The sequence below is a fragment of the Capra hircus genome, chromosome 19, assembly GCF_001704415.2.
Source record: "Capra hircus breed San Clemente chromosome 19, ASM170441v1, whole genome shotgun sequence".
NCBI lineage: Eukaryota > Metazoa > Chordata > Mammalia > Artiodactyla > Bovidae > Capra > Capra hircus.
This window is the reverse complement of record NC_030826.1, coordinates 36,515,132-36,536,028: the sequence shown is the minus strand read 5'-3', so window position 1 is coordinate 36,536,028 and position 20,897 is coordinate 36,515,132. Positions and strand designations below refer to the sequence as shown.

Sequence of the window (20,897 nt, the reverse complement as noted above, 5' to 3'; positions counted from 1 at the left end):
GGGCCTGACCTCCTCTGAGGTTTTGCACACGTGGATCAGGGCTAAAATCTGACCCACCCACCAGGGCCAGCCTAACCATCTCCACCTTGACGGAGCCTCCAGGGTCCCCTGGAAGGAATGTCTCAGATTTTCTGATTTTCCTCAGTACCCTATACTCTTCCTTTTTTCTTTTCTGTCTAGGTGCTCTGTGCAGCATCAGAATCTTAATTCCCTGTCCAGATTCAACTCATGCCCCCTGCAGAGGAAGCACAGAATCTTAACTGCTGGACCCCCAGGGAAGCCCTTGCTGTGTCCTCTTCTAGTACTTTGCAGCCTCTCTCGGATGACAAGTATTTGTAACTCCCAGATAATAAATAACCAGTGGCCAATGGCTGTGTCTAATTTATCTTTGAATCCCACACAGCATCTACAGCATAGGGCTGAACACTGGCAGATGCATTAAGTATTTGCACAAAATCAAAAACCTGTTACTATAAGGGTGAGCCTGCTCTAATTACACCTGGATTCCAAGAATGTCTGCCTTGCATATGCATACTCACCCTGCTCCCTGTGAGTAAATCCCCCAGAGTCGCTTGTCCCCTTCCTCTGAGGCTCAGGGAGGCCCAATGACTTTCCTTTCTTCCCTGCACCTGTTGCTCAGTAAGTTAGTGACAGGCATGCTAGGCTCAAGTCCCAAATGCATCTCCTACACTGGCATTTCAACCACTTGTTTTTCTATCCTTGGTTTAAGATCAGAAGATGGCAATCTGGATATTTCTGGGAGCTTCTGACCCATGCTAGCATCCTGGCCAGACACCAAGATGCTATCCTGTGATTCTCTCAAACTGTCTCTCAAGAGTCCACGGATGAGGCAGGGGTTCTGGAGGGCAAGTTTACAAGATTACACGACAGAGAAGCAAGGAGCAGGTGGGAAGCAGATGAGCCAGAGACTGGCATAGAGGCCAGAACACCATGATCCTAACAGCTGCTTCACTGCTGTTGGAAGGAAGGGGACTGTGGCTCCAGGGGTGAGAAAAAGCTCTGGGGAGAAAGATTTCTTGGAGATACCTCACCCAACCCCTTAGCGGAATTTGTTGCAAAAACCTCCTTTAGAATTTTTCCATTCTGAGGCTTTAAGTACACCCCTATTTACATAATACTTTCAAGTTTTACCCCAAAGTACTTGTGTGGGCACAGTCTTTTGTTTTCCTAAAAGGGATTCCAGAAAGACAGATAAGGAAAACAAGGCACAGGGAAGTCCAGTCTTGCATTGGACTTGGTCACCCAGGGAGTGAGGAGCAGTCATACATTCAAACCCAAGCCTCCTTCTTCCTACATCAGCTTACGGGGGCTCTCGGCCTTCATGTGTCAGTAATGCCCTTGAGGGTGTGGGGCACCTGCCTACACACCTGCAGGAAGGAGTGCCTGGCAGCTCCTTCAGGGAGGGGGGTGAGGAAGGAGACTGCGGGCCTGACCAGGATGTCTGTTTATTTTGGGGGCGGGGGTGGGGGGAGCAGATGGTTAGTTGGTTTTCTGGAGAAGGTTTTGAAACCTGGGGGAAAGTCTAGTATCCCCAGGGATGTCTGAAACCACGTCTGTCTTACACTGTTCCCATGGATACCCTTCACAGCCTACCCCATTGCTTAACTACACGGGTCCACTCTCAAGGGCAGCAACCAGAGGCTACATCATTCCCCAGCACCCCCAGGGCTAGGGAGGGCCCAAGATCTGGAATTTGGTGTAAGACTCCAACCACCCATTTTGGTCAATTCTACATGCCCTCCAGTCATTTCTGACCAAAGTTATTCATAAAGACTCTCAGGGTTTCGGGGGTTCTGACTTGCTCCTCCCTATACAAAAAAAAAAGGAAAATCACCAAAACTGATTAGGGCAAAACCGAGGTGTCACATTCCCCCCCAAATGCAACACAAACCAAAGCCGAAGTCAGACACCAGCATGTTCTACACCATCCTCAAAGGGGCCACAGGCTGGTGGAGCGTGGCCCCGACATATCTGGAAGGGACCTGGGTGCAAGAGATCTGGTTCCAATCTCAGCTCGGCCCTCACTGTGATGTGACTGCAGCAGGCACCATGCACCCTTCATCCCTCACCAGACCTGCTCTCCTGTCTTCGAGCACAGTCCCGGCTTATTATCTTTTAGGGAAGCAGCACTCCCCAACCTTTTTGACACCAGGGACCGATTGCAAGGAAGACGATTTTTCCACGGACCTGGAGTGCGGGGGATGGTTTCGGTATATTTCAAGCACATTACACTGATTGTGCACTTTGTTTCTAATCTAATGCTGCCGCTGATCTGAGAGGAGGTACCGGTGGGACCCCTGCTGCAAAGAACAGAAGATGAGAGGCAAAAGACTTTCAAGTCTTTGATAGATTACATCAAACCAATTACTGTCAGTTAACCCTTCCCCACGCTGTGATCTTTTAGGACTGAAGGTGGTGGAGGTGGGGCGTATAGGAAGAGGAGACACGCAGGGTGAGTTCCAGCCACAAACGTCCCCTGGGAAGGGGGCAGCTTAGTGTCAGAGCCTTTTCCTTCCCTAGTGTTGGTCTAATCCAGGCCGGACAGTCTCCAGAGAGAATAGTGCAGGGGAAAACAGCCACTGGGAGGTGCAGGCATCAGCAGCGTGGTCAGATTGGGATGTCCTGAGTGCGTGCAAATGGAACAGGAGCTCCTGGGCCCTCCCTCCCTCATGGGTACACCGGAAAGACCTGGGGATGGGGTTCTGCCCTGCAATTGTGTGATTACGGTTAAAGGAGAAGCGTTGAGAAGTCACAAAGAACGGTTGCTTGTGGTCGGAAAGTGGACTGGTTTCATTTCTGGAAAGTACCCTCTCAGATTTGGGAAATGGGGAGAGAAACAGGACAATTGGCTGCCCTGTCTGAGAAGAGCCGCCCCTATCACGACAGGCCAAGACAAAGCAACAGGCTGCCGGGGCACTGGCTGGGTGGCTGCAGAAGGGTGGGGTGTCCTGTTTACAGTGCTGTGGGTATTATCGGCCCATCGCATGCAGCAGCCTCTACAGCCCAACCACCTGGTGAAGCTCCCTGGCACAGGGCCAGGCTGTTTCACCATGCAGCTGAGCAGCGGCGGATGCTTCAGTTCTTGGGCAACAGCAAATGGGGAAAACGAAACAGCACACACCGGAGATAAGGAGCCGTAGGTGCTATCTTCCCGAGCCACTTGGCCCTGTCTCCCAACTGCTGCCTGTGTATGGCTTTGGGGAGGGGGCCTCTGAGTGGAGAGGACCAGCGGTCCAGTGTCTGTGCCTTGGGGAACAGTGACTAGGAAGAGCTGACAAGGGGCCTGGCACACCACAGCAGACTGATCGATTCCTTCAGTAGCAGATTCTAAGTGCCCATCATGAGCCAGCAATGGTGACACAGGAGGAGCAGGACAAGAAGCTTGCTTCTGACCAGGCTGAAGTGGGGGCAGCCAATATAATCCCTAAGGGCCAGGCTGCCAGCTCAGCCTCTGGGGTTCCTCCAGCCACTGACTCTCCAGAAGGACCTCATATCCCTGGCTGGAAATCAGCTCAGGCCTGACCACACCAGCAAACCCCCACTCTGAGAACCCAAAGGAGAAGGGCAACAGCTCTTAGGAGGAGGGGTTGGGACAGGAGGAAGGCAACAGATGACACAGGAAGTGAGGCATCTGCGGCTGCCCTTCTCAACTTGGCCAGAGCTAGACTGCAGGGTGGAGGCTTAGCAGCTCACAAGGAGAGGACAGCCCCTGACCAAAGGGTCCTGGCTGAGCAGCTATGGGGCTACTTCCCTCATTTTACTATCTTTGGGGCAACGCAGGAGAAGCCTGGGAAGTAAGATGAGGCTACTCTCCATCCATCTTCCAGACTCACTCCATGAATCTGAGTAACGCCAAACTATCCAAAAAGGACTAAAGAAGTAAGAAGAGACAGTCAATGAGATTTCACACGTGGCAAAACTCAGCAACTGGCAGGTTCAACAAACAAGTTATTAGTCGCTTTCTCATGTCGTTGAGGTTTGAACCAATATCAGCACTAGTCTTCTCACCTCCCGTCTTTAAGGAAAAAAAACTCTCATTATAACAGAAGCTGTAAATATATTGGAGGAAATTAAAGGAAAATTTTAAAATGCAGATTAGCAAAACTTAAAAAATGATGCATGCCACCAGTCAGAAATCACCACTGAGCAATCCTTCCTGATCTTGGGGCACATACGTAGGCATATATGTATTTTAAAATGAGATCCTATTACACATGTTTTTCTAACAATGTGCTTTTTTCAGTCGCTGATCTTCACGCTGGGAGCGGGCAGAGGCAGGGCCGCCGGGAGGCTGGGGCAGGCAGCCGGCTGCACACCGGGGGGCAGGCCCTGTCCTGTCTCCTAGCTGGGATGCAGCACTTTCGTTGGGGGTGGGGGGAGGGAGGAATGCTCATCTGGAGGGGAGCAAAGTAAAACAGAGATTCCAAGTTTCTAAACATTTCCCCAATACCAGATTTGCAGTAATTAGGGGAAGTTCCTTCATGCAGCTTCATAGGGATTACTTTTCCATTTTAGTATGTGTGTTGGGATTAAGCAGTGCAGGCAGTCTTCTGAGCTGCTTGTGGTCCCGCGCCGCTTAACTGCTTAACTCAGGGACATGTGGGTTTTGGAGGGAAGTTGTGGTCAAACCGAAATCCCCAATATGACTGTACAGGAGTTAGAAGCCCTCCTTGGAAAGCCCAAGGAGACCCCATCCATCCCAGCTGGGAAAATTAAACCCGGAGCTTTAAACACTCTTTCAACACCAAGCAATAGCTCATTTCAACCATAACAGGGAGAAGAAACTAAAGAAACAAGATTAAAAAGAAGAAAAAAAAGAGTAACAGAGTAACAGCACATTTCCCTTACCAAGAAGGCTTAACTAAAGAGAAAAAAAATGAAAAACTTCAGCCAAGACCTCAATACTGGCTCTGTACTTAATGCTCCCTCCGTATCCAAGTGTGCAGCTCAGGTGAAAACATTTCTTGCTGTGTGTCTGACTCCCCAGGATACAGACCACACCTATGGGTGGCTGGAAAGAAGGGTCAGTAGAAACTCATTTGGAGGTGTCACTATGGGGAAAAAATAAGGAAGTCCCAGACTCTTCCTAGCAAGGAGGGAAAGGGTGATTCCACAGTGTACGTGTGTGTGTGTGCGCGTGCGCATGTGTGCGCACAAAGAGAAGACAGCAGTTACTTAGATATCTGTCCAATTCTCAAGCAGCTGCAGCTAGAAGAAAAGGAAGTGGTGTGGACTTTTCACCTTTTATCTGAATTCTTTGAAAAGGAGTTCTGTAGGATTTCAACATTCTTAAAACAGGACAAAATATTGGAGCATGCTTTCTTTTGGGATCTAGTTGGCCTTTGTAAGAAGAGCATAAATAGCCATGGCCTAGCCTTCTCCCCCTAAAAACAATTCTCACACCTTGTTTATTTGGGAGTGATGAATTTCTGGATTGCTAGAAACTCAGAGGACAGGCATAAACCTTCAGTATCTTCACTCCAGACAACAATCTGATTCCTATCAAGCAGAGAAGAAATCATGATGCCCAGTCAGCTCTTTAAAGATAAAAGAGGTGAAGGAAGAACCAGAGGTTGGGGAGGCTCATCTACAGTCAATCCTGTGAGAGGACAACCGTGATTGAAACCCTACCCTGCTTTCTGTTCTGAATGTGTATGCCCCACAAACTCACAGGAATTCTCCAGGTGAGGGCCCAGAACACCCTCGTGTAGACATTTCTCCAATGCCACAGAGCAACTTGAGACACAGGTCTTTTTTCCTCACAGAAGATTTTTCAAAGTTCATTTCCCCTCTTGTGTTTCATTGTCAGATTCAATTGGCATGGCTGGCTGGATGCCTTGGTTCAGGAACTTCCCTTCAGTCTGGAAGGGTTCTCTATTCCTTTCCCCCAGTAGGAACCAGCGCAATCAAACCTGCATCCAGGGGACAGTTCTGCTCACTGGGCATGTGAGACAAAAGGACAAAGACAATTAAAAAAGAAGGGATCCCTTTTCTAGGGAGGACAGTGGAAAGTGAGTGAAAGAAAGAAAAGGAAATAAGAACAGAATTACAAAAAAAGAATAGAATTACAGATAATGTTCAAATAGTCAAAATAATTTCTGCTTTGTAAACAAATCATGACTTATTTTTAGCTTCATCTAGCCTGCCTTCTCCCTAACCTCACGAACTGCCAGACAGCAACATATGTGTGAGCAGCCGATACTCAATTTACTATCAGTCCAAGTCACACAAAATAACCTAGACTTTGACAGAATTCGATGGCCTAAATTTGTTGCCTTCCCCCCGCTAGTGGATTCCAAAACTCCCCAATTTTTTATTCTTCTTTAGAACAGCTCACATTAATACTCATGCCCTTCTGTGTTAGTTTAGAACCAGCTTTATGCAACTCCCAAAGTAACAGCTCAGTCAGGAAGAGTCATCAGTGGATGCCAAAACTACTGGGAAAAACATTGTGGGGAACAGAATATTTAAATGCTGAAGTATCTCCCCATAAACCACTTATAAGAGAATAATGTACTCCTGCAATGGGAAACTGGTGGTCACCACCTCGAGTGATCAAACTCAGCATTACTAGTAATGGAAGACCTGACCCCACGTGCCTCCTGAAGTGACACATCATGGGCACACAACTTCAACCATGACATGTTCATGCCCACAATGTTTTACTTGAATCAAATCTGGCCCCAGACCTAACTTCCCACTTGCAGGAAATACAGGGGATGGAGGCAGTTTCGATCCCTGGCTAGGAAACTAAGATCCTGCATGCTGCCCAGCATGACCAAAAATTTTAAAACAAACAAAAAACTAAATTAAGAAGCGGCGTGTCGTCCCAGGAGCAAGGCCTAGACGGGGCAGACTTAAGGGGTTCCCACAGGTCCAGAAACACAGCTGGAATTGGATATCACCTCAGTTAAGCCCCACCATGTTAGCCCTGGTCATCCACTCGCCATTACTGCTCTTCAGCAGCAACGTAGGAACCACTGAGATCCCAGGGAAAATGAGTAAAGGCAGCGACAGGGAAGGTAGCTAGATCCCAGGAGGAAGGCGAACTTTGTGAGCATAAAAACAAAGGACAGAAAAAGACTTCGATTAGGAAGGATTCCAACCAGACAAAAGGAAGAACTTCCTGATCATCCGAACAGGAGGGACGGATGAGGAAGATGGTAGTGTCTGCCCCCGAAGAGCTCCAGGGAAGGATCGTCACATGGCCCCAGAGTTCTCAATATTCACCTCCCAGGAGGCGGGAGGTTGTACCTGGAGAGTTTGAGTCCCAGCTAATTCTAGAATTCCTAACTGTTTAAGAGTGAGTAATAAGAGATGGCTACTGACAGAGTCAGCTAAACTGAAAGCCCCAAAGCCCATGCTGTCGTCTGGGGCAAAATTAGCTAAGGGAGAAAACAGGCACAAAGTCAAAGAGAGGTATCTTACCTGGGCTGATCAGGCAGCTGTACTGTGGGCTCCCAGGCCATCTCTCCCACCTCCACCCCCACGCAGGAGAGTATAAATAGCACTCAATTTACCTGTGGCTTGCCACAGGCAGAAGGGCTGTCACGTGGTAACTGCTGAGTAGACACCAGAGCTCAGGGGGCAGGTTTGCTCAGTTGCTACACCTCAGTAGGTCTGACAGGACCGCTTCTCTGGTTCATTCTGCTTCGGGCTGGGGGTTGGTGAGGGGGGGTTAAAGGAGCAATTAATCGATTCTGTTTCTCAGGGCCATGCTTTGCCTTCAGGGTCTAAAATCCTATTAGGGTTGACTCTGCTCAACCCTCAAAGCCTTGAAAACCTCCATGGATCATTTTGTCCCACTTGCAAAGTCTTCTCTGGTTATGTCCATCTCTTTACTTAAGTTCTACTCTGTTCCCAGCTTCAAAACGGAAATACCCAAAAGACCACTCCATCCCACCGAGTGATTCCCTACCTGGCCTCTGACATTCTGGAACTGATCCAGCCTGACCTCAAATCCCAGGCAAATTCCCAGGCTGTGCCTGGTGTAAAAACCCGAAAGTGTGCTAGGCAACATTCCAGGGCAGCCCCTGCTCTAAAGCCCCAGTCGTGCTGGTTGCTTAGATCTCCTAAGGGAGGCTCAAAGGTCATATAGTGCCGCCAGGGTAAACCCTGTCTGAAACACGAGATCAAATGGCTCCTCTAGAAAGAGCCTTGAAAGGTATGACCTTGGGAAGACTTTTCCTACCCTCACTGTACACCTGAGACCACTGATGACTTCACAGCAGGATGCTTGTCAAGTGACCTCTCCACATGTGCCTTCAGGGGCTGAGGAGGACATAGAAGGTGGGCTATCCCATTTTCCCCATATATGATGGGTTTTGTATCTGCCCTTAAACCAAAAGCTGCTTGACAGTAACGACACCTTTTATGAGTCAGGTGAAAAACAGGTTTATCCTCCTGAAGCAAAGGCAGAATATGATCCATGGGAACAGACTGGGGTGTTAATTACCAAGATGTCCCCTCCATGCCTCTAAGAGCTGGAAGAAAAAGACTCAGTGGTCAGGGTCCCCCTCAAGTAGACAGCTCTGGCCATCTGTACAGCAGCTCTAACACAGGCCTCTACACTGCACAGAACCCAGCAAGACCTTGGGGACAGCCTTTTCTCATCCTCTTGCATGTTATCTGGATTCTGGATGCTATCCACTGGGCGCTGATTTTGGGGTGAGACAGAGCCAAAAGAACACTATATAGCTTGATAACCGCTTAAGAACATACAGCCGAAGCATAAAGACTGGCATAGTAATACACTAAAGGGGCTTCCCAGATAGCTCAACTGGTAAAGAATCCGCCAGCAATGCAGGAGACCCCAGTTCGATTCCTGCATCAGGAAGTTCCCATAGAGAAGGGATAGGCTACCCACTCCAGTCTTCTTGGGCTTCCCTGGTGGCTTACACTGTAAAGAATCTGCCTGCACTGTGGGAGACCTGGGTTCGACCCCTGGGTTGGGAAGATCCCCTGGAGGAGGGCATGGCAATCCATTCCTGTATTCTTGCCTGGAGAATCGCTATGGACAGAGGAGCCTGGCGGGCTACAGTCCATGGGGGCCCAAAGAGTCGGACGTGACTGAGCGACTAAGCACAGCACAGTATAGTAAATGCTCAGGGGTCTATTTCACGTAACTGGCTGGAGTACCTGAAAAAAGTCCCTTGAGGCCAACTTAACCACACTCACACTTTAGGGTGGTCATGGGGTGGCAATTTAGGTAAACGACACATACTAAAACTAAAGATCTTCCAAAAATTGTTTCTTCTATGTTAAGAAGTAGAGTTGGACTCATTCACTTACCCCAATTCTGAAAGCTGACAGGAAATGTCAGTAAACAAAAATGTCAGGAATAATTCAAGTGCCTTGAAGGAGCACAGACAGATGCAGAGTACGCAGTGTGGAGTGAGAGAACAAGGGCTGGGAACAAACAGTAGCATCTGGACCCGTAACACTGCTTAGTGGCGATGACCAGATCCACCCCTCTCGGGGCCCTGTGGTCAGTGGAAGATTTTCATTGACAAAGAGTGCAGCCCTTCATTTGTGTATGAAGCTGTAACTCCTGTCTACTTGGTGAGACGAGTTTCACTAGAGCATAGGCTCCTGTATACTCACAAGGTGGTGGGCACAACAGGCAGACTGGTACACAGCCAAGAAAGCTGCCTGGGCCAGCCTATAACTGGCGTCACTTTCTATTAGTAAACAAAACTTATTTTCCCCTCAGGTTTCTACTATAAAAATGAAAAGTAGTATTACTCTGCAGCTCTGGCACACGAAAGCCTTCTGATTTCAGGTACTTTAAGAAATGAAGAGAGCTGAATGAAGAGCAGAGTGAGAACGTTTCTCAGAATGAGGAAGCACTTTTCCCTAGAAGATACCTGGATATCCTGAACATGCTCGGTGTGGATTAGCAGCCTGCTGCAACACTGCTGACCCCTCTGCCGGGTCAATGTGGGGCATGGACTGGGCTCAGACACATGGTAGCAGGCACCCAGTGGCTCTCAGAATCTGAGGCCAACCTTGTCCAGCTCAAGCAGCAGGGACAAGCTGCAGTCTCCTACCACAACGCTCAACACTTGGACTCAAATCCTGCCTCAATGTGCTACATGAACTCAAGACGACTCACTTAACTTCTTTGGGCTTCGGTTGTTCTTTCTGTTAAATGGGAAGAATAAGAAATGTTACAAGGATGACAGAAGAAAACTTCCATTCTAAAGAACTCCTGATACAGTCAAATTAGCCTAGCATATATTCATTTTTCAAAACTTTTTATTTGGAAAGCATTTCAAACATATAGATGTAAGAACAAGAACAGTACACAGAATACCCATACGCCCTCTCCCCAGCTCTGCCTGTTGTTAAACATTTGTCCTGTTTATCATTCGCTTTCTTTCACATGCACTTTTCCTTACATACACATGCATATACATGCTCTCCTACAGTCACATCCAGCTCCCACATGTTCTCACTTAAGACAAATGTGAGCGTGTGCACACACATACACACTCACGTCCACCTACACAACACATACTGTCCTTTGCTGGGTTTTGTGTGGTGGTCTGTCTAAATGACCAGGACAGGGGGCGGTGCGGGGGGCGGGGCCCGGGGGGAATTCGTGATGAAGAAAAAGCCAAGCGGGGCATGCTAGTCGGCGATGGGTCCACAGCCCCCCTCCCCACTCCCCACCTCCAAAGCAAAAGTAAGCCCTCAGCATATTCTGGCTTAGAGATGAACTATTACATGGACAGGGAGCAGAAAAAGTACTTTTTACATAAGATAGTTGGTTATCCTTTTCTTTTTCTTTAAATAAGAAAAAAAAACACAAAAAAAACAACAACAAAAGCATTTAAATGAAGCATGGAAACAACTTTATTATATAGAACTATATTTATATTTGTTATAATGGGCCTTTACCTATGCAGTTGGGAAATAACTGGGAAAGAAAGGTTCCACATAAGCATATGGTTATTAGAACATTCAAGAATTCTATACAAAATCTAGTTTTGTAAGAGAAGTAAGGACGTCAGAGCTGCCCATAACCCTCCCTAGGAAGCAGCCCAGGCAGTTCTCCATGATACCACATCCCCAGATGGAGCTTTCTCCTGAGTTCAAGTCCCTGCCAGTCCCCTTATTGGATACACACTTGTCTCATAAAGGCACTATCAGGTATCACAATGACTCCACTCCCAGTTAATCTAAAGCTAGAAGAGAGACACATTCAGGCAGGACGTGGTCAGGGTGGTGGAGGTCTGCACCAGTCATCCCCTACATGGAGGAGTAAATTGTCATCTAAGCCACAATCCCATCTGTACCTATCTCCCCACCACAGGAATGCACCACCCACGTTTATCTGGGTGCTTTGGGGGGATTCCACACTTACACATAAGAAAGACACCCTTTCCCATAAGCTCCACCTTAAGAATATCTCCTTGACATGGGTCAAAGCTCAGCAACCATAACCATGACTCCACAGAGGTAGGAAAACTCTGCCTCTTGGTTAGCTTCTCATTCCGCATGGAAATTGCATATTTCAAACCAGTTGGAAACACTCAAGAGCTGCCACCATATCACACATATAATGTTGCTACCATCAACTTCCAGTCAGCCACATCAAATGGACAGTCACTTATGGGGCGCTAAAGGAACAGACAGATTTCTCTGCAGCCCATCTTCCTAATTCTCTCTGGTCAGTTAAACATATGAACTTTTGCTCCTGGTACACACGTCTGTGAGCAGAAGGGAAACAGGCTGGATGTGTGCGGGCAGGCAGCACAGGATGCCAGCCTGGAGGGAAATTCCTCACTGGCTCTCCACACGTAAGTGGGAAGAGCCCTGGATCAGGAGCAAAAGGACCTTACTAGTCACGCAGTCTAGGGCAAGTCACTTCCTTTAAGGGCCTCAGTTTTCCTATCTGCAAAAACAAGCAAATGCCACCTGCACCTGCAGGTCTTTGACGAGAATAAAGGAAAAACATTCAAGGGTACCGACTGCAAGCAACGAAGAGCTAAACATGCAGAATGCACTGTCACAACTAATGCTACCCACATTCTCAGCTTCCCTGAAAAATGCACATGGATTTTGGGGCTTTCTGGGGTTGGGATCCAAACTTTCTTTTCACAGAAGTAGCTGCTTTAGCACTCTGTGAAAAGAGAACTCCCCAGGATAGAGGTTCCAATGAGAAAAGAGTCCAGGTGGTGCTGCCTCCGGCATTAAGATGTGCACAAACCACACGGATGGCCTTGCAGAGGCCTCCCCTCCCCAACCTTGAAATCCAGACGACAAAATATTGTGAAAGCTCTCTGGTTGCATCCTTCTGTCACGCCAAATGCTATCCACTCCACTCTCAACTCCCAATTTGTGTGTCATATCTGATGGGCATGAGTTACAAGACAATCGCCAAATAGGGGCCAGGCATCAGGTTCTCAGCCAGCTTGCAGGTGTGGGGCAGGGCGCGCACGTGTTATCAGCTGCGGTTCTCTCAAAGCTGTGTGGGCGATCAAACACACACAGGGCACAGAAAACTCTTAAAGGGAAGCAGTATGTGGCAATGGGGTTGGAGGGTGGAGAAGAGGGGAGGAGGGGAGAAACTGCTTTTTTTCCCCTTATAATCACATTTTTACTCTGTTCAAAGTTACCCCCAGCTGGGCAGGTTTATGAAACCGTTTGGACTAAGCCGCCAGGACTGCAGTTTGGCAGGAGAACACAGGCTCTACACATGACAGTGTAGGCATCAGGGCTTGGAGAATGGCAGTGAGCATCTCTTTACAGTACTTCCCCCATTTGGTGGGGAAAAGAGAAGAAACAGCAGTGCTTTGTATTAATATAAAGGACGGTGCCTGGGTTGGGATGGGAGCTTCTAGCCTGATCACACCTCTGGTCACCCTAAAGCCAACAATTTTGTCTAGCCAACAAGCTAGACAATTCCGTTCTTTAGCCCAGAAAAGCTGCTAATTCAGATTCTGCTTTCCTTATACATTATAGCACTCCTAGGAATTTGGTGCAAATCCACCTGGAATCAAAGGACATCCAGCCTTCATCCCTGGCTTCTCACCCATATACACATCTAAGCCTAAAGCCAGGTCATCTAGCTCTTTTACAAAATCACAACAAAATCCTAAATATTGGCTGTTTCCATGGATCAACCTGGTAACTAACCGCCAAGCTCACCCTCTGGCTTTCAGTGTGTGGGGGAAGAGAATCTACAGGCCTAGCAAAGACATCCATGGAAATGCCACGTCTTTGCCACCAGCTGGGCTTTGAGCCCAATAACCAGGATGAATGGGAGACCAGTGATTGGAAGAGAGAGAACACTAACACTTCAGGAGGGGAGGGGGTGCCTTGTAAGTAGCTAAAGAGAGAGTGTGGGGACCAAAAGTGGGAAAAACCATTTCAAATGAGCCTGGGGAAGCGCGGCTCACTCCCCCTCCCCTGCTCCCTTTCCAGCAACTCCATCCAACAAGTATTTATTGAGCACGACACTCCCCAGCTGCCCTGGCCCTCCCTCTGCAAAAACACTCAAATCTGTTCAAGCTGCAGGGTGAGTTCCATTGCACTTGAACTTGAAACATGAGGTGCCTATCTTTTAAAAAGGCAGGCACACAATTTCCAACATGGGGCAGAAGGGCCTAAAGAGATTTGAGAAAGTTAAAGAGCACAGCTGACCAAACAAGGACACACTAATGCCACTTTCAAAAGGGAAGGGAGAGGGTAAAAATTTAATTTAACCGTAGGGAGAATAATACACTGGCCAACTCAAAAAAAAAAAAAAAAAAAAAAAAAGCCTACTAGAGACATCTCAGTAACTCTCTAATTAATCGTACCTAACTCTAAATATTTCTTCATTTTGTACCTCCTCTAGCTTGAATCTGCCTTTTATTCACCAGTGCATGTGTTAGTAATTTGCTTTCAGGGCTCTATGTTTAATCCTACCTTTGCCTCTTAAGGAGGTTGGACCTCCATGCTCCCCTGCATGTTTTTATTTAGGATCAGATGATGAGGGAGGCAAGCAGCAGGGCAGGTGGTAAACGAGACCTACACTTGTTAACAAAGTTCCTCCTGGGAAAGCCACCGGCCATTTGCAAGATGGGGTACACAGAGTCAGAGAAGTGGCGCCCCAAACTACCACTCTGCCTGCAAAATCCTGCCAACTCTAAGAAGTCACAGTTGGGCAGCGTCGGAGAGAAAACCCCCTCAACCCTCAAGCCTGCCACTTCAGATCATCCCAAGCCCTGGGAAGTATCTCCCCAGCACGCCCCGTCAACCTCCACCCTTCCAGAATGTGTAGCAGAGCTGACCCCAAGGCGTTCACCACCCCTGGCGTCGGCTGTCTGGGTAAGTGTCTGCACACAGCCCGGACTTTAGTTCCAGGTTCCCCAGGGGCTGGAGTTAAAAGTTTTCCTATTATGAAATACTTTGATAGCATTCTTTTAAGTTCATTAAAGCCACCCTTGATTGGCTGTGGTGCTCCCACAAAGTAAAAGTCAACTGAAGTATATTCAGGGCCTGAGGACAAATACTTAAATAACTCCAAGCTGGGCATTCAGTTTTGTAGCAACTCTGAGGAAAAGTGTGGAGGAAAAAGCAAAGTGCCAGGAAGAGTTTTCAAACCCAGGAAGTTCAGTAGGGAGCATGAGCTGGAGGCCTGGCTGAGAGCAGCCAGCTGTGGAGAGCCTCCCTCCAGACAGCTGTTCCCAAGAACAAGAGCCCCTTCAGTTCCACACGACCGAGAGGAACTGGAGCACAGATCACTTATAACTTTAAATATAATCCCAAACTTTTTTCTCTCTGAGATCAGGATTTGTTTTAGACCCAACAATGTGACTAGTTTGGCTAATGTTTGGTTAATTCATAAAGTGGCAAACCAAATAACGGAGCCCTCTATGAAGACTCAAATCACCAGATTTCTCATTCATCTTTTCTCTGCTTTCACTCTTCCCTGATCCCTCTTCTATCCATCTCAGAGGGTGATAAAAGATGAGACAGCCCCATCTCACCAAACTAACTTGCTGGTAGTGACCCACCTTCACTCTGAAATGGGAAGAAACACAAGGCTGTCCCAGCCCTTTCAAAGGGCTCCAAGCTGCCCGCGGAATAAAAGTAAGCCCAGGTAAGTCTAGTAAAGCATTTGTGCTACTGTCCTATAGCATCTGATATATATGATGGTGTCAAAAAGAACTCAAAACCAGACCTGCCCGCAGAATATGTCACACCCTAAAATAAAATCTGACTCCTTTGGCATCAAGGCTCTACATGAGGACTGTAAGAATCCGGAGGGGGATGCTCCATTAAGATCCAAGGGATAGTGTGGCTTTGGTGCCCATCACATCATTCATTATAAACTGGCAGAAAATGTAGGTGAAGTGTTCTTGGACTACTAAAGCCCACCAACCACTTTGGCAACACTCATACTGCCAACACAACTATGAGAATTTTGCAATCCTGCCTCAAATTTTCTAGAGGATAGTCTATATCTGGAACCAGAGAGAACAATGTCCTTTTACCGCCACACCCCACCATTGTTCTCAGCCTTTCTCCTCTGACCTCACATAGTTTGAAAAATCCTCACTCTATGTTACCTAAGTGGAGAGCTTCCCATTGGATAATCCTTTGCTGTACAAAATACTGAATAACACATGGACCCATGCTTCTCTGGGTACCAAAAGGATACCTAGTTAGGAATTGCGGCCCCCAATTTCAAGGATGCCATCATTGGTGATAACATTTAAGAGTCAGATACTTCAACAGTGCATTTTGCTGACCATGTGCCTCGTGCCAGCAAAGCTGTCAAAAGCAAACTAGCAGTGTTAGGCTGGGAAGTGCTTCATGTTTAATGCCTCCCAAACAGAAGCTGCTTCAATCACAGGTTTTTAAAGGACAATTGTAGCTCTTAAAGGATTTTAACTGCAGCCCCAAGCTTCTTTATAGGCAGATGGCTCTGTGGCATAGAAAAGTTACACTCTATTCTAATCTCCAGGCTGTTTCTAACACCAAGGTCCAGAAGGCCCATGGTCTGATGAGGGTCACTAATAAGCAACCTCCTTTATTGTTCCATACCTCTCCAAACACCCATCCCTAAGGACGAAGTTTACAAAAGCATGGCAGGGAAAGAGAGTTTAATAATTACCAATAGAACTGCTAATAACAATGCTGCCTTACATTCACTGAGACGGCCATCGTGGAAAACCTGATGGACATTTGCTTCTATGTCCCTGTGGGGACGTCAGTATTTGAGGGCAACGATGACTATGCCACCTCTCAATGATCTATTCAGAAAAATAAAAGGTAAGGAGAAGAATCCAACACAGGAGATAAGCCGAAAGTAATTTCCATCTGACTTTGAAATATGTTCACTGCAACTGTGGGTTTGTTAGCTTTGGAAGGAGGGTAAGAAGGGAAGAGATGCAAATCTGCCTAACAGTTAAGCTTTTATGTAAATCCAAACTAGTTTATATCTACCGAACAGATCACCTGACAAGGGTGGGGGTGAGTAGCCTGGGTTTACATGTGCTGATCTTCTATAAAGATTGAGAACTGACTAGAAGTTGATGATGTCCCTTTCTTTTTCCCTAAAATATGAGTGGGGATACAGGCTTGAGTCTTCTTTGCTCCCTTAGGATTTTCTGCAGAGGTATATACCACATACATTTGAAACTCGTCTTTATACAGTAATATTGGTCAGGAACATTGGGGAAGACAAGGGGTAGGCTATTTGTTTGTTTGTTTCCTGAAAAGTTCACGTAGTAAACACTTTAGGTTTTGTGGCTATTTGGTCTCTATCAAAACTACTCAACTCTTATCACTGTGCAAACGTCTCAAATTTTGCCAATGTGCAAAAACAGCCACAGACAATACATAAATGAAGGAGCATGGCCGTATTCCAATAAACCTTTATCTACAAAAACAGGCAGAAGCCTGGATTTGGTCTGCAGGCCATAATGCCAAGCCTTGGTTTAAGAAGAATCTAGTGGGCAGAGGAGATTCAGAGGCAGCATTTGGCTCCCCCAGCACCCAGCTGGCCATTGGGCCTGGTCTTCTAGGGAAGAATTTGCAAACCTCAATTGAACATTAGCTTCATTTTCAGGACATGGAGACAGAGACACTAAACAGAATAGGTAAGACTGGGGCCCAGAACAGTTTACCTCCTAGCCCCATTTTGTTCAACATCAGTCTGTCCTAGAAGAACTTAAAAGTCAGCAGACTCCAACTGACATAAGACACAAACAAGAATTTAATTAAAGGAGAAACTGCAGTAAGATATTTCTCCTAGGTTTCTGTTACCTACTAGCAGCTCTTAGCTTCTTAAGAGTTGATCTTCATTTTTGTCTCCACTCTTCTGCCTTCCACACCCCCTGCCCAGGCTCATAAAAGCCCAGGCATCTTCACTTTATGAAGACATCCCTTAAGGATGAATGGCCACAGAAGGTAAATCCTTAACCCCCTTTTTTAAAAAACAACATCTAGGACTTCCCCAGTGGCTCAGTGGTAAAGAATCCTCCTACCAGGAGACACGGGTTGGAACCCTGATCTGGAAAGATCCCACATGCCACCGGAGCAACTAAACCCATGCATCCCAACTACTGAGCCTGTGCTCTAGAGCCTGGGAGCTGCAACCTCTGAGGCCACGACCCACGACTACTGAAGCCTGCACACCCTAGAGCCCATGCTCCCACAAGAGAAGTAACACTGCAACTAGAGAATAGCCATTTGCTGCAACTACAGAAAAGCACAGACAGGACTGAAGATCCAGCACAGCCAAAAATAAATAAATAAATGGATAAAATAAACAACAACATCTAAGATATCTTGTCAAGAACACAACAGGGTGTGTGGTGGAGAGATAACTGCACAGCCCTGAGCACTACATCACTTTGAGATGGGAAACAGAAACAGTGACGACACGATTGTTTCTGAGACTCCGTTTCAGCTCATGTTTTTTTTAACAGTTGGGTTTCAGAGCCCAGTTTAGAAAGCCCATTTTAAAAGATGAGTGAATAAAAGTGCAAGGGGAGGCCCTGAAATTCTGAAACCCGCAGTACTGGTTTCAGACCAATATGGGTTTGCTCTTTGAAGCCTGAAAAGGCAATGCACTCTGGCCAACAGGCTCTCACCTTGGCTGGGTGGAGAAAATAACAACAATATAAGCAGCAGCAAACACTGCAGAGTGCCTTCTACTTGCCAGGCACTGTTCTAAGCACTTTACAGCTATTGACTCATTTGATTCCTATGATGTAGATATTATTATTCATACTCTACAGATGAGGAAATTGAGGCACAGAAGTTGCTTAACTTCTTCTAGGCCACACAACTAGTAAAAAATAAAACCTGGATTTGATACCCAGGTAACTCTGGCATCCAGAGCCATTCTCTTAAGGGTTTATGACCACAAAGCATTTCCTTCTACCACATACACCCTTCGGGCCCAGAGGAAACCACTTCTGCCACTTCCCAAGGCCGAGGAATGGAAAAAATCTGAACACACATAAAGGTAAAAGTTAACATGCAGGAGACCTGATGCACTCCCAAACCAAAGGCCAGGGACATTCCTTTAATGCTTGGTCTCAAATAAGTCCACAGGCTCAGGCTGCTCTTTCCTCCTGTCTTTCCTCTCTCCTGCTTCACTGCAAACCTACAAATAATGCCACTACAGACCAGGTAAGTGCCTTATTAGCAGTGCCTCTGGGATACTAATAGGTGGAGAAGAAACAATCCTTCAGCCCAATCTATAAGCAAGAAATCACTCAATCTGTCTTAAATCATCCAACAAATCATGCAGAGCTCTAGCTTCCTATGTTTTTACCAGTATCTTAGGGTACCTGGTCCTAAAAAAGGAACTGGCCACGTAAAGAACTCAGTCATCCAAAGCTACACTCTTCTTTCCACAGTATCCACCAGTGTTTGTCCTTTTAATCTTAGTTCTATAGCAAACACAACATAACTGCTCTTAAAATATGACTGTTAATAGCTTTCCAACTACTGCACAGGCAGGCGTTCTGCTGATGTCCACTAAAAGTGACTAGGTTCTGGTGCTTGCTGTTCTACTAACTTCCCTGACTCTAAGGAGGCACAAACAAAACCAACAGGTTTGTACTCTTGTGGTTTGCTTTAGAGCAGTTCAGGATAGGCCTGAGTTTGTCTGGGCATTGTCTGGCTCTACATCGTCAAATTCTAGGCATACTTTTACTAGTTGGTTACCACCTTGCTACCAGATTTGACCAAGTTTCTGTGTTCCAAGATGCAATGCTAACATTTACAGTGAAGTCCAGACGGATGAAGACTTTCTAGTTCAGAGACCCTCTTAATCCCATTCCTATCTAGGAAGGCACCGTAGCAACTACACTTTCAGGAGGGGCTGGAACTAAGCTTAGTAATCACAAAAAGCCTGAGAAACTCTGGTTTAGAGAATGTCATTAACCATCAGATGGCAGGGACTATGACTTTTGTACATTTGGTAGACCCTGAGGCTTTGGAAGTGTGCAATGATCTTTTCACATCTGGTGTGAATCAAATTTAAGCCTCACTTTCAACTTATTGCCAACCTCCTCATGCAAGTAGGTTCCTTCTCCCATTCCTAACTGCCTGCATTTGCAGGGGATCCATTACAACTTTGAGTGTGAAAGCAAGGTTAAGCTTGCTCTTTGCCAACCACATCCACCACGTTAAGCTGCTATTAAGACATCTTTTTGGTGCTGCTAAGAAAGTGGGAGTATTTGCCACACTGTACTTGATGGTAGCCCTCACCCCACTGCCACGTTGACCGACAAGCTCAGGACAAAACAGCATTGGTTGGGGGAAAAAGGAAAGGCAGGGGGCAAACTACCCAGATCCTACACCTTCACACACACGCGCGCGCGATGGTTGGAATGAGACAACCATATTAAGCAGGTCTGTGATCTGGGAACACACAACTTTTGGGCCATACCAACAGGAACGTAGGGAGTAAGAGCGGAGCGTTTGTATAGTGGTAGAAGCAGTTAAACTTATTCCAACGGCTTAGAAGAAACAAGCTCCAGGAGGTGCCATAAAGCGAGGCGCATATGAAGTGGTGGGGAAAGGAACTCCAGAGCTGCAGAACGGGATGCTGGGGCCAAACTCAAGTTGGAGAACTAACACATGGCTCCACGGGGCTCTCCTCCATGCCCCTCCCCCTCAGCGTGCAGACATCCAACGCCCACCGGCTCCCCGCTCCAGTGCAATCCCTGCTTAGGGCGCCCCCATCACGCGCCTCACACCTCGCTGCCACTCGTGCATCTTCCATTCACCCCCACACCACATCTCTGCCCACATTTCGGTTACGCCCCCAAAGCCAGCCTCCATCTGCCTGGACCTTCCCCTCACCTCCCGGCCCGACTCCCCCGCACTATGTCCCGGCGATGCACTCCGCGTTCACCGCTCCTCGCTCTCGCTCCTTCCATCCTCGCAGACTCTGCGCGTCCCCCTTTCTCTTCCTTCGCCCCTATTCCACTTCCCCTTTACACTTTTCCCCCTACCCGCCACCACCCCCCCCACAACGGCTCCCTCAGCGGCACGCACTCCAGGCCCGGCTCACCTGCGCGGCCACCCCCGTCCCGGCGCTGGTGCGGCTGCTGCAGCTGGAAGGGGACGGTGGCCCTGAGCGGCTGCAGACCAGCCCGGGGGGAGCCGGCAGGGACTGGGGGAGAGCAGCCCCGCCGGAGCCCCCCGGCCCCTCCGCGACCCGGCCCCCAGGCACCTCCGCCTCTGCCGCCCGCTGCGGCCCCCGCCATTGCCCGCCCGCCGGCCGAACTGCTCGCCCTCCTCGGACCCACAGCGAGCCCCACACAGCCCCCAACCCCCGCTGCCGCTGCTTATCTGCCCTACGGGGCGGAGACCGGCCCCCTCAGCCCGGAGCCCTCATTGGCCTACGGATCCCC

General features: G+C 47.8%; 1 protein-coding gene across 1 annotated transcript in view; it reads right to left on the bottom strand.

Moving 5' to 3' along the window:
- FAM117A (family with sequence similarity 117 member A) overlaps positions 1–20,825 on the bottom strand; it is a 42,453-nt gene extending 21,628 nt beyond the window's left edge. The window contains exon 1 of the mRNA XM_018064905.1: positions 20,555–20,825. Within this exon, the coding sequence (XP_017920394.1) occupies positions 20,555–20,750 (196 nt within the window). The 5' untranslated portion in view covers positions 20,751–20,825. The remainder of the gene's footprint in view (positions 1–20,554) is intronic.